Source organism: Poromitra crassiceps, assembly GCF_964638095.1.
Source record: "Poromitra crassiceps genome assembly, chromosome: 9".
Classification (NCBI taxonomy): domain Eukaryota; kingdom Metazoa; phylum Chordata; class Actinopteri; order Beryciformes; family Melamphaidae; genus Poromitra; species Poromitra crassiceps.
In genome coordinates this window covers 6,823,161-6,835,231 of record NC_139630.1, presented here as the reverse complement: position 1 = coordinate 6,835,231, position 12,071 = coordinate 6,823,161, and the positions used below count along the sequence as shown (strand labels likewise).

General features: G+C 43.1%; 1 protein-coding gene across 1 annotated transcript in view; it reads left to right on the top strand.

The window, feature by feature from the left end:
- The window catches only part of fam184ab (family with sequence similarity 184 member Ab), a gene marked incomplete at both ends in the record, with an annotated part of 541,527 nt that overhangs the window by 436,329 nt on the left and 93,127 nt on the right, over nt 1-12,071 (top strand). Inside the window, one exon of the mRNA XM_083643220.1 lies at nt 11,326-11,510. Within this exon, the coding sequence (XP_083499346.1) occupies nt 11,326-11,510 (185 nt within the window). The remainder of the gene's footprint in view (nt 1-11,325; nt 11,511-12,071) is intronic.

Sequence of the window (12,071 nt, the reverse complement as noted above, 5' to 3'; positions counted from 1 at the left end):
AAACTGGTATGCAGCTTCAGTCAGTAGATTAAACACGATTCTGCCTGACCAATCAGTCGTCTGCAGTGTTTTCACGTTACCGTATGAACCCGGGTTCACAGCGCTGGAACCTCAGCAGAGAGCCGCAGGGATGACGTATTTTTCTAGTCAGAATGCGGAAGTCCCGGACTTCCTGGTTCTTCACTGTTTCTGTCTATGGGATTTTTGAATGGGTTTTTGCCGCGATGCTTCAAATATGGTCTCTGGGCAACGCAAGATTAATCAAACGTGAACCAGAGTTCAGTCGGATAATCTTCACACAGGAGGACCACTTTCATTAGTTTTGTAGCTAAACGTCACGTCAGCACTCAACCTGGACTGTTGTTGATGTGTGCACTGATTACCCTGGGCTGAACGGGGCTGAACCAGGTGAGGGAAAGATAATTTCCGTGTTCATCCTTTGAAGTGGTGACGTTATTGATGTATATATCCCCATCGACTCACTGTAGTCTCATTTAGCCGTTTGCTAGCTAGCTGCCCTTATAACGGCACGTAAAAGCTTCAAAACTCATAAAAGTGGTCCTCCTGTGTGAAGATGATATTACTAAACACTGGTTCGCGTTTGACTAAGCCAGCGTTGCCCAGAGAGATTATTAGAAGCATCGCGCCAAAAACCCATTCAAAACTCCCATAGGCAAAAACAGTGAAGAACCAGGACTGTTAGCATCGATGATTTCCGGACTCGTTCCTGCGGCTCTCTACAGAGCAGGGACCAAAAGCAGCACGACTCAACCCCGACTCAACCCGGGCTGTCCACATTTTTGATCGGTGGAATGAGACAAAAAAGCGAGACGAGCTGGGCGGGGCCGCGTTGATACCAGCGGTGGAAATGGGCCATAATGGTCCAATTCACCAAGTGTCAGAGTTATTTTGAAGGTGTATTAGTATTCTCAGTTTATTTATAGCATTTTTGTTAAAGACAGTTCTGGTTGACAGGTGTTGATAAAGTAATTTCAGAAATACAGGATGATCTATTTATCATCATTGGCATCTGTAATGTCCTCCCTTATAGTGTTTGCACAGTCTCCACCATAGCATTTGCAGAGAGGAGTGAAAGGCAGGTGATTGTTTGAGCAGCTTCACCGTCCCTTGCAACCTGCTTTGCAGCCACATTTGATGAGCTCAAGTACTGCCCGTGGAGCAGGGAGGCCAAGACACCTGACTGGACCATACCCTCCACTCTCTGAATTCCATCCATTCTCTTTGATTGGTGGAAGCTCAGGGCAATTTGCCTGGTATGATTTATCCCACATTGTAGCTTCAAAGCATTTGCTCTTGACTTCAATGCAATCTCTGCTGAGAGCTGATAATGTTCTGTCCTTGAAGAAGATCTGGAAGCTTTTGGGAAGCTGTTGAGGTACTGATTCACTAGACCAGCAAGATGAGGTGTGGTAGTGACTAGTCGGTCCAGGGCTGCTTCAGCTTCATCTCTACTGAGTCCAACCATCCCATCATGTCCCTTTGGCTTCTTGATTTCCTGCTTGAGGGCTTGATCAGTGAAGAGATGAGTGTAGGGTATCTCTGACTTTGCCACCACAAATGCACCAGACTTCAGTGCATTCCATGTTTCTGGGTCATCCTCTCCAAGAGCATTCATTTGAGCAAGATAGACTGCCATCAGCCAGTCAGCAAAGAAATACTTGATGAGTTTCTATAATGATGATGCCCAGTCACCTGAGCGACAAGAGCTGATGAGATGAATGGCTCATTTCCACCACATATAACAGCACAGTACAGCTCTACTCGACCTGGTCTTACTCGTCTCTACTTGATATAGGCCCCTATCGTTGCATCAGCCTATAAACTGCGCTGAGCGCCCAGCGCAGCGCAGATCAGTGGGCGTGGACCAGCCCACTCGATATCTTGGTGTTGGCGCTACACGCAGCCTAAAGCATTCCAACCACGCCTTTTAAGCGTAAAATTATGCACTATCTGCTCATTGGGTAAGTGCAGTAAACGAATCACATGCTTCACTTTTCAGCTCCAATTCCATGGAGCGATCCAGGCTTCAGAAAAGCCGAGGGCTCTGATCTCCCCCCCCCCCCTTTATCCCCCCTGTCTGTCTCCATATATAGGCTATTATTCCATATTATTCTCAAACCAATCTAACTGCAATTTAACTCATTCTCTGCCAAAGACGTACCCGGACGTACTTTTAACAATGGCGTTCTGTGCCAAAGACATACTCGGACGTACTTTCATGTTTTGGCTGTTTACATTACATCAGACACTTTCCCAGCCTGTGACATTGTTTCAAGTCAAACTGATAAAAGGAAGCCGCTAGTTTAGTATTTATGGGTGGAGCCTGTGGTCGAAACAGAGTCCGAGAGTTCTCGGATGGCGACGATGGCGAGGAAGACGCTGGCGTTTTTGTTGTTGCTACGAAGGCTTCACAGCGTTCTGACACGGATGAATCGGAGGAGGAGAAATGGGTGCCACTTGGAGCGATGACGATGGTAAAAAGTAGCCTATTTTTTGTATCGCGTTTGAGATGAAATGATCACACACACAACATTCGAGTATAATTGTCACGCATTGTTTATAACTTATGCCGCCGGCATGACTCGCTTCACGTTTCCTCTTGCCAGCTCTGTCACACTCAAGGGAGAGGGAATCACATGGATACGTCAAACGCGTCAAACCGCGTCACACACCCGTCCCCAGCAACCAAGGCGAAACATGTGTCACATAAACATTTCAAAGTTTACAGCACTAACGTAGCTATTGTGTGATCTTCTGTGCTAACGTTAGTTATGAGAGGTAACGTGACAGCAGGTAACGTTACAGCACTCGTTATTCCTGTGTGTGTGTGTGTGTGTGTGTGTGTGTGTGTGTGTGTGTGTGTGAGAGAGAGAGAGAGTGTGTGAGTGTGACCACATAAGGGTTCGTTCCATTTGTTTATGCTTTTATCAAGCTAAGCTAAAAATCCACATGGCAACTGTAAAATACATTCTCTTATTTTTTTATTTTTTTATTTATTTATTTGCGAAAACAAATACTGTATATGTCTGATGTGTCACTGAGGCAAAAAATAAAAGGCTCAAAAGAGAGTTCTGCTTGAAACGGTGTCGTTCACTAAAAACCTCTTTTTCTCCTATTTCTGTTACAAAGGAGGGCATTTTCAGTGAAAACAAGTTAACTTCCACTGCTTGTAACTAAACAAGGAAACATGGTCGAGTTTCAGTTTTTTACAAGGGGTAAGAAGAGAGTCTCTGCTTTATTGTGAGATATGTTGTGTAATTTTATTCCTAGCACAGAATATTCTGTGGGTCCTGGAAGATCAGGAAATATGCTCAAAATCCTGGCACTGGGAGCACACAGACCAAAATGACCCTGGCAGAGAATGAGTTAATTACTGCAAGCATGTAAATACGCTACACTATAGCAAGATCAAAGTGAAAAGAATGTTCTAAACGCATCAGCTAGAAAAATATAGCCTATGATGATGAGATTAATTAGATTGGTGAAAGTTTGTCCAGAATGATATTGTTTTCTCTCCCCTGCTGCACAGGTAGGATGATGCACATAAATATAGCCTACATTATGTAAAGGCATTGCAGAAATGAGTTTTTATTGTAAAACTAAATGTGAACTAAAGTAGGGCCAATCTATTGGAGCAGACATCACAGTATAGCACATGACAGTAGAACCGCGTTACGCTGTCACTTATCTAAATCACGTTAAATCGCCGAGGGATATATAGGCCCAGGATGACATATATGTTTCACATAGGGTTGTGTTTGGATTTCGCGATTTTATTTTGTCCAATATTGAAATGTTCTACAATAGCATGTTGTGGGAACAGTACACATTATTTAGATTTATTTCGATGTACCTTTCTATTTATTTAGGCGAATTTCGATGCCATTTATTATCGAAATGGATTAGCCCAATTCATGCTGGGAGATTTCACATGTCTGGCTGTTGCAGGGAAGCCGCAGTGAATGTTTGCCCAGAATTATCTCGTTTTCTCTTGCCTTCACTGCACAGGTAGGATGATGCAATAGCCTCTGAATGTCACGGGCTCAAAACTGTCATGTTAGAAAAAACTGTCATGTTGTTATACTATGTACGGTAGAACAACTTAATTTTTCTGAGAGAGAGAGAAAAGCGGCAAACTTTTTTTCAAGCAGGCCGTATTGTGCCTGTCAGACTGATGAGTAAGAGAGAGGGAGTGACACAGAGAGAAGGGACAGAGGAAAGGGCAGAGGAGCGCTCCGTGCAACCAGCGCACTGAATAGGCCTGGTTTTCAAAAGCGCAAATCGCTAAATTTACGCCAGGTGGGAAGATATCATTAAGTCAAGTCAAGTCAAGTCAAGTTTATTTGTATAGCACATTTCATACACAGTGGCAATTCAAAGTGCTTCACATAAAATGGTTGACAGGAAAAGAAAAGAAAAGAAGAGAGTAAAACGGACATTTAAAAGCATCACAACAAAACTTTAAAAAAAGAGTATAAAAACTGCATTAACTCATTCAGGGCCAGTTTAGGACTGCCAATATTTAGCACAGGCCAAAGATTTTCATAATTGTTGGTCATCTTTCAAGACCCACAGTAAATTATCTATTAGCACCAGAGTGATTTGCAATACCTCAAAATGAAGATGTACGTCTCTGGGTTCACCAGGAAAAAAAAAAGTGAGCTTTTAGCATGTTCTGTACTCTACTTATAGCCATTTATATACACCCTGTTTTCACCCAAAATGTCTCTCTGAGAAAAGAAATTGCAGAAAATGGCATTTATGTACACAGCACACAATAGCAGGCAGAACTCGCTCTCAATTCTTTTATTTTGAACTGTATTGACATCAGACATGTAAATATTATTCATTATGACACAAATGACAAAAAAATAAAATATATATATATATATATATATATATATATATGAAGTGCTTTTTTTACATTCAACAATACAGTTTGCTCAGTGTGAGTGAGTGTACAGACAGACACACAGACAGACAGACAGACAGACAGACACACACAGACACAGACACAGACACAGACACACACACACACACACACACACACACACACACACACACACACAGAGAGAGAGAGTTCTCTCCACAGCTGCTAGATCGCACCTCCTTCCCCCTCCTTCCCCATCAGCGTTTTGCCTCCTCTGCTGCTCGTTTCCCTCCTCTCGCTGGGAGGAACACAGGAACGGGTCCGCGGCTTGGCTTTGGGACCAGGCGCTGCTGGAACCGGATCGATCATGTTCGTCACGGGTTTGACTAGGCAATCCAGGTTCGCCCTGCAGCAAGGCTGGCACATAGGAACGGGGTCCAGGGACCAGGATCAATCATGTTGGTCACGGGTTTGACTACCGCGGTTTCGATGTCCGCTGCTCAGAGCAGCCTGCTCTGCAGCAAGTCGGTCAGCTCTGCAGCGCGGCGAGGGGGCATTTCAATGGTGTTTCTCCTCTGCAACAAGGAAGCGCGTTTCTCCTCCTTTCCACCTTCTTCCTAATTTCAAACAACAGCTGCGGTATGTGTTTGATAACGTGCTGTCGGCTTGACTTTGAGGTTAGGGACCCGAAACTATGTCACAGGCTGGGTAAGTGTTTCAACTATGCGCTGCACTCATAAAAACAAAAACACGTCAAACACGTCTTTGGCGTGGATGGCTATCTCTGATAAGACGTCAAAGACGTCTTTGGCGGTGAATGAGTTAAGCAACTTCATTAAGCACACAGGAAAATAAACGAAAAGAAGAAATAAAATGGACATTTAAAAGCATCACAACAAAACTTAAAAAAAAGAGTATAAAAGTTGCAATAGGCAACAGGCGCGGGAGTTGCAGAAAGAGCTAACTTACTCATTGGGTTTGCATAGTAGCTGTCAGCAGTTAAAAGCGACGGTAAACATAAAAGTCTTTAGTCTATTTTTAAAAGTAAGTAAGGTTGGGGCAGATCTGAGGTCTTCAGGCAATTTGTTCCAGCTAGCAGAAGCATAGTGGGTAAATGCAGCCTTCCCGTGATTTGATTTGATCCTAGGGACAGTTAATAAGCTGGACCCTGTTGACCTAAAAGTTCTAGACGGTTCATAGCGTGGGAGCAATTCAGCTATGTATTTTGGGCCTAGGCCATTAAGTGATTTATAGACTAATAACAGTATTTTAAAATCTATTCTCTGACACACTGGCAACCAGTGTAAGGACTTAAGAACTGGGGTGATATGATCAGCTTTCTTAGTCTTCGTTAGAACTCTAGCAGCAGCATTCTGAATGAGTTGAAGTTGCCTAAGTTCTTTTTTGGAGAGACCAGAAAAAAGGCTATTGCAGTAGTCTAACCTACTATAAATGAAGGCGTGAATTAGTTTTTCTAGATCCTGTCTGGACATGTATCCCCTAATTCTTGCTATATTTTTAAGATGATAAAAAGCAGATTTTCTAATTGACTTAATGTGGGAGTTAAAGTTGAGATCGGAATCAATAATAACTCCAATATTTTTGACTTGATCCTTAGGCTTCAGGGATCGAGACTCAAGGCGTGCAGTGATTTTAAGCCTTTGTTCTTTGGGGCCAAACACGATCACCTCAGTTTTGTCTTTGTTTAGCTGTAGGAAATTCTGGCACATCCAGTTATTTATTTGATCAATGCACTGGCACAATGATTCTATGGGGGCATAGTCAGCTGAGGAAAGAGTTATATACAACTGAGTGTCGTCTGCATAGTTATGATAGGCTACTTTGTTTTTTTGCATAATTAGGCCTAGAGGGAGCATATAAAGGTTGAAGAGAACGGGCCCCATAATGGATCCTTGAGGCACCCCACAGGTCATCCTAGTTAGGTCAGATGTGTAATTGCCAATGGAGACGAAGTACTTCCTGTCTTGAAGATAGGACTTGAACCACTGGTGGACCGTACCCGATAGCCCAACCCAGTTTTCCAGTCTGTCCAATAAAATTGAGTGGTCAACAGTGTCAAATGCAGCGCTAAGATCCAGTAGCACTAGAATCGAATTTTTGCCTGAGTCTGTGTTCATTCTGATGTCATTTATGACTTTAGTAAGCGCAGTTTCAGTGCTGTGATGGGGGCGAAAGCCTGATTGGAGTTTATCTAGGAGATCATTTGAGGTTAGGAATCTATTGAGTTGTAGGTAAACAACCTTTTCAATTATTTTGGCTATAAAGGGGAGATTAGATATTGGTCTGTAGTTACTGATTACCGATGCATCAAGGCTACGCTTTTTTAGTAGGGGTTTAATAACTGCAGTTTTCAGGGACTCAGGAAAAGTGCCGGTCACAAGGGATCTATTAACTATTTGCAATAGGTCTGACGACAGACAGTTATAAACGCTTTTAAAAAAGCTTGTTGGAAGGGTATCGAGACAGCACGAAGATGATTTAAGGCCTTGCACAGTTTCCTCTAAGATGTCGTGGTCGATAACGCTGAACTGGGACAAATTTATCGAACTAGGGATCTGCGGGTAGGATGATGTCACAGCATTTCTTGGTGTGGAGCCACTAATAGCCTGCCTGATATTAATAATTTTATCCGTAAAAAAGGCAGCAAACTCATTACATTTGACAGTAGAGAGGAATTCAGGTGCTACACAGAGAGGCGGATTAGTCAGTCTATCAACTGTGGCAAATAGAGTGCGTGCATTGTTCACATTTTTGTTAATTATCTTAAAAAAGAACGATTGTCTCGACCTTTTCAGTTCGAGGTTGTAGGAGTGAAGGCTTTCTTTGTAAATATCATAGTGAATGTGAAGATTAGTTTTCCGCCATTTACGCTCAGCTTTCCTGCAATCTTTCTAGGCCGGTATTTAAGGCCGAAACGCCCATTCTCGCCCATTCTGGGACTGCGCCACGCCCAGTTCGCCTAAAGCGCATTTGGGGGCCTAAAGCCATGTTGATATCTTCCCGAGGCAGGCGCAAGGCACGTTTTTTTTGCGTTTAAGGGCAGTTTTTGCGCCGAAGGCCTGTGGGAGAATAGGGCCCATAGACTCTGTTTCCATAGCAAGTTTACTCGCCTCCACCCACACCTGGTCGTCATAGCGACCGCATATCTGCCCTCCGCCCATAGCCCAAGTAGGCTATAATGTATAACGTTAAAATTAAATCCATACACAGAACTTTTAAACTGTTTATGAAATACTGGTGCCTCTAAATGACCTACATGGGCAAATGTGACAATCGGCCAGGAGAATGGATATCACTTTGTTGTTACTCAAACTCACATGCATGCGCGGGGGACGGGAGTTGCGCTACAGGGAGAAAGGAAGCCTCTACCCCGGCGGCCAAGACCGCGGCTTCGCTAAACCCCCGCCCGCGGCCTAGCAGAGCCAACTACAAAGGGCTTCCTGAGGAGCGGACTTTTTCTCTCTCAAAACAATTGAAAACCACCGCATGTTAAAGCTGAGCAAGGAGATCGATTTTATTTCACCAGAGCCGAAGGCAGCAACACAAAAGACATAAATAGAAATAAATGGAAATAACATTAACAGAACAGAAGAGAAGGTAAGCCCCACTAAACTGGTATCCAGCATTGACAGTAGATACAGTCAATACGATTCTGCCTGACCAATCAGTCGTTTGCAGTGTTTTCACGTCACGGTATGGTACCGGGTTCACAGCGCTGGAACCTCAACAAAGCAGGGACCAAAACTAGCACGACTCAACCCCGACTCAACCCGGGCTGTCCACGTTTTTGATCGGTGGAATGAGACAAAAAAGCGAGACGAGCTGGGCGGGGCCGCGCTGATACCAGCGGTGGAAATGGGCCATAAGAGTGCGACTCTATAGAACCAAGAACTGCAAAAAAAAAAATCTTAGCACAAAAATTCTACGGGAGGTGTTTTCTTGACATACCATACCACACTATAATGCCACAACCACCACGGTGAGGCAGATGTTCCAGGAGAGGCACAGCTGCAATAGACCCCCCCCCCCCCCCACGCACACGCACATACACACAGACACACACACACACACAGGCACACACACACACACACACACACACACGGCTACCCTCCACCCTGCCTGTCAGTCACTCCCATTTCCACTTGCCAGGGCAACAGGGGGGTCAGAGGCTAATTGTAGAGTGTTACGGTCTGACTGCATGTCATCAGGAGTCTGTAGCGAATGCAGTGCAGCTTCTAATGCTGACCTTACACCAAAAGACTTTTCAAGTGATTTCACTGTCCCAGACAAATTGCCAATGTCGAAATGAAATCATTAGAGTTTTGCTGGAATTGTGGCGTGCTCTTGTCACCTCGATCGTTTGATGTGAGGTGGTGATCAAACTCAGTCCCAGCTATCTGAACTCAGTCTTCTACTCCTCTTGACGTTCCGACAAAATCAAACATGTTTAATATTATCATCAGTAGCCTATAACTAGCGTGTTAGCTGATCAGAAAAGCATGTAAACAGCGGTGAGATCTCCTTTATTAAAGTATGCAACCATTTCCAATGAACAAATGGCATGTAGCCTTCAACTTTAAAACAAAACAATGTGCTTCTGCTTACTTCTTACATTCAATGGCAGTGAGTGCAGACAGTGCAACACCAGTGGCATGTAGCCCTCAAGTATTTAAAACAAAAACAATGGTGCTTCTGCTGCTTACTTAGCCTACATTCAACTTTTTATGGCAGACCTGTTCAAAGAATTCAAGGTGGGTTCATTCTTTCAAACGGTGTAAAATAACACGTTTAACAACATATCAAACGGACCTTATCCTGTCACATTAGCTGGCAATGCATTGTGTAACCAAAAACGTTTGGCTAACGTTAACGTTAACGTGTTTTGTAATGGAATCTTTATGGGACTCGGCTAATACCTGGCACAGCGTTAGCTAGCATAGTGTAGCACATGTGCAATGCAAATGGAATCATTATGGAACTATGGCTATGTTCGACTATTAGCTGTGTCCCATAATGATTCCATTACAAATATTGCATTGCACACGTGACATGTTATTTTACTAATGTAACGTCCGAGCGGATACGAACCTAGGACCCCTGGCTCAGACCCATGCACTGCGCAACACCTTAACCACTCGAGCTAAAGGGCCAGCCCGATAGCCCGAGTGGGAGTGAAGCCGTGCATTTCTGACCCTTACACTAAAAATAATACATTTAACCATCATTTCAAGTAGAATGATACCACCCAAGCAAGAATATTTCAAGTGTTTCAAGTGCTTTATTGAAATATTTGGACCATATAATGATAATACAATTATGTCAACCTTAAAAGGTTACATATAGGTGCCAAAAAGCCATAAATTCACATCAAAGAACAAAGAAAAACTACAATTATAATTCAAGTTTAAACAGTAAGTGTGCAGCTGCAGCATTGCACCGGCCGTATGCCAGGTTTCGACCTGGCCTTGTTTTTATGAGTGTTGGTCAGTCTGTGTGCTTGACAATCTCATTTTGCTGCAATAGAAATGATTGAAATGAGATGAGCAGATTGGAAACTTTATTTCAATGATGTCCCTTTCGGGACATAATTTGCAGTTGAAAAAAGCTAATAAATCGCAATATACAGTATCACAATATCGCAATCAATATATTGCAATACTAGCATATCACATACTATAGTATCGTGACTTCAGTATCGTGATAATATCGTGCAGTTGCTGTTATTCCTGTGTACCAGTTGTTTGGCCCCGCCTCCTCCCCTGCCACCACCAGAGGGATTCCCTGTGTGGGGATTTCTATTCTATGCATTCCTGATGCCCTCCCCTCATCATTGCAGGAGGAGCGTCATCATGGAGCCATACAGCAAACTTTAATCTTGTTTGTTGTACCAATAAATATTATTTTGAATCTTTATCCTAGTCTCTCGTGATTTAATTGACAGCTTGGGATCTCAAGTGTTCAAGCAAGTGTATTTTGATTCCTATTTAGTTTTCCTTTTTTGTTTGTTTTTACTGTTATATTGTATGCTTTGTACGGATTATTATTAATATTGGTTTTCTGAGATAGAGACCATGCATAAACCCATCTAGGGTTTCCTGTCTCTACTAGAGAAAAGTTAAAAACACGCACATCCAGGTGGAATCCGCCATGCAGGTGCAGAGCTGGAGAGAGCCAATAAATATTTTCACTGGAGCCCATGCAGTGTGCGAGCTGTTTTATTTATTCACTGTTCCTGTCTCTACTACCCACACATTATTGTGTTGTTTTCAATGTGTCACTTTATTTATTTTTATAAATGTGCAAAATAATAATAATAATAATAATAATAATAATAATAATAATAATAATAATAATAATAATAATAATAAACAAAACAAGTGAATTCACCAACATGACCTCTTCCTCTCCCACAGGAGCATGAGCTACTGGGGCGGATCTCAGAGCTGCAGGAGGAGGTCTCCAGGAGGAAGAGCCACATGGCTCAGTTGGACCACCAGATCCACACGCTGAACGAGAACATCAGCACGCTCACCAAGGAGCTGGAGCTCAAGGGCAAGGAGGTGCTCAAGATCCGCAGTGAAGCCAACCAACAGATCAGGTACTGGAGGACTCAGAGGAGGACAGAGCTGAATGGAGCAGAATACAACACAGGGACACAGTGGTTTTCTCAGCCATGTTCTAGGGCTTTCACAGACTAGTTGACTATCAAAACCACTAGTCGACTAATTGTTCATCTGTGCTTTTAGGAATAAACAATATAAATAAATAAATAAATAAATAAATAAATAAATAGAACATAGATTTGTTTGAACAATCATTTTCTACATTATCTTTATTGTCCCTTACGGGAAATTGGGTTGCAGCCAGGTTATATCAAATACACACACATCAAAACACACAAAATACTGATAAACAACAACAGCAGCAAAAACAGGGCATAAGAGGGCAGAGAGTGTAGGGCAGAGTCCTGCACGGGCCCAACACGTGCCCGCCCAGACCCGTCAATTTTAGACCCGTGCCCGCCCTGTTACCCGTGATTATTTCAAAATCAAAACCGGCCCCGCCCAGACCTGTTAATATAAGACCCGTGACCCGACACAGTCTCTCCGCTGACCGAAATGCACTTTCACAACGTCCAAACTAACGTTAACGTTAAGGT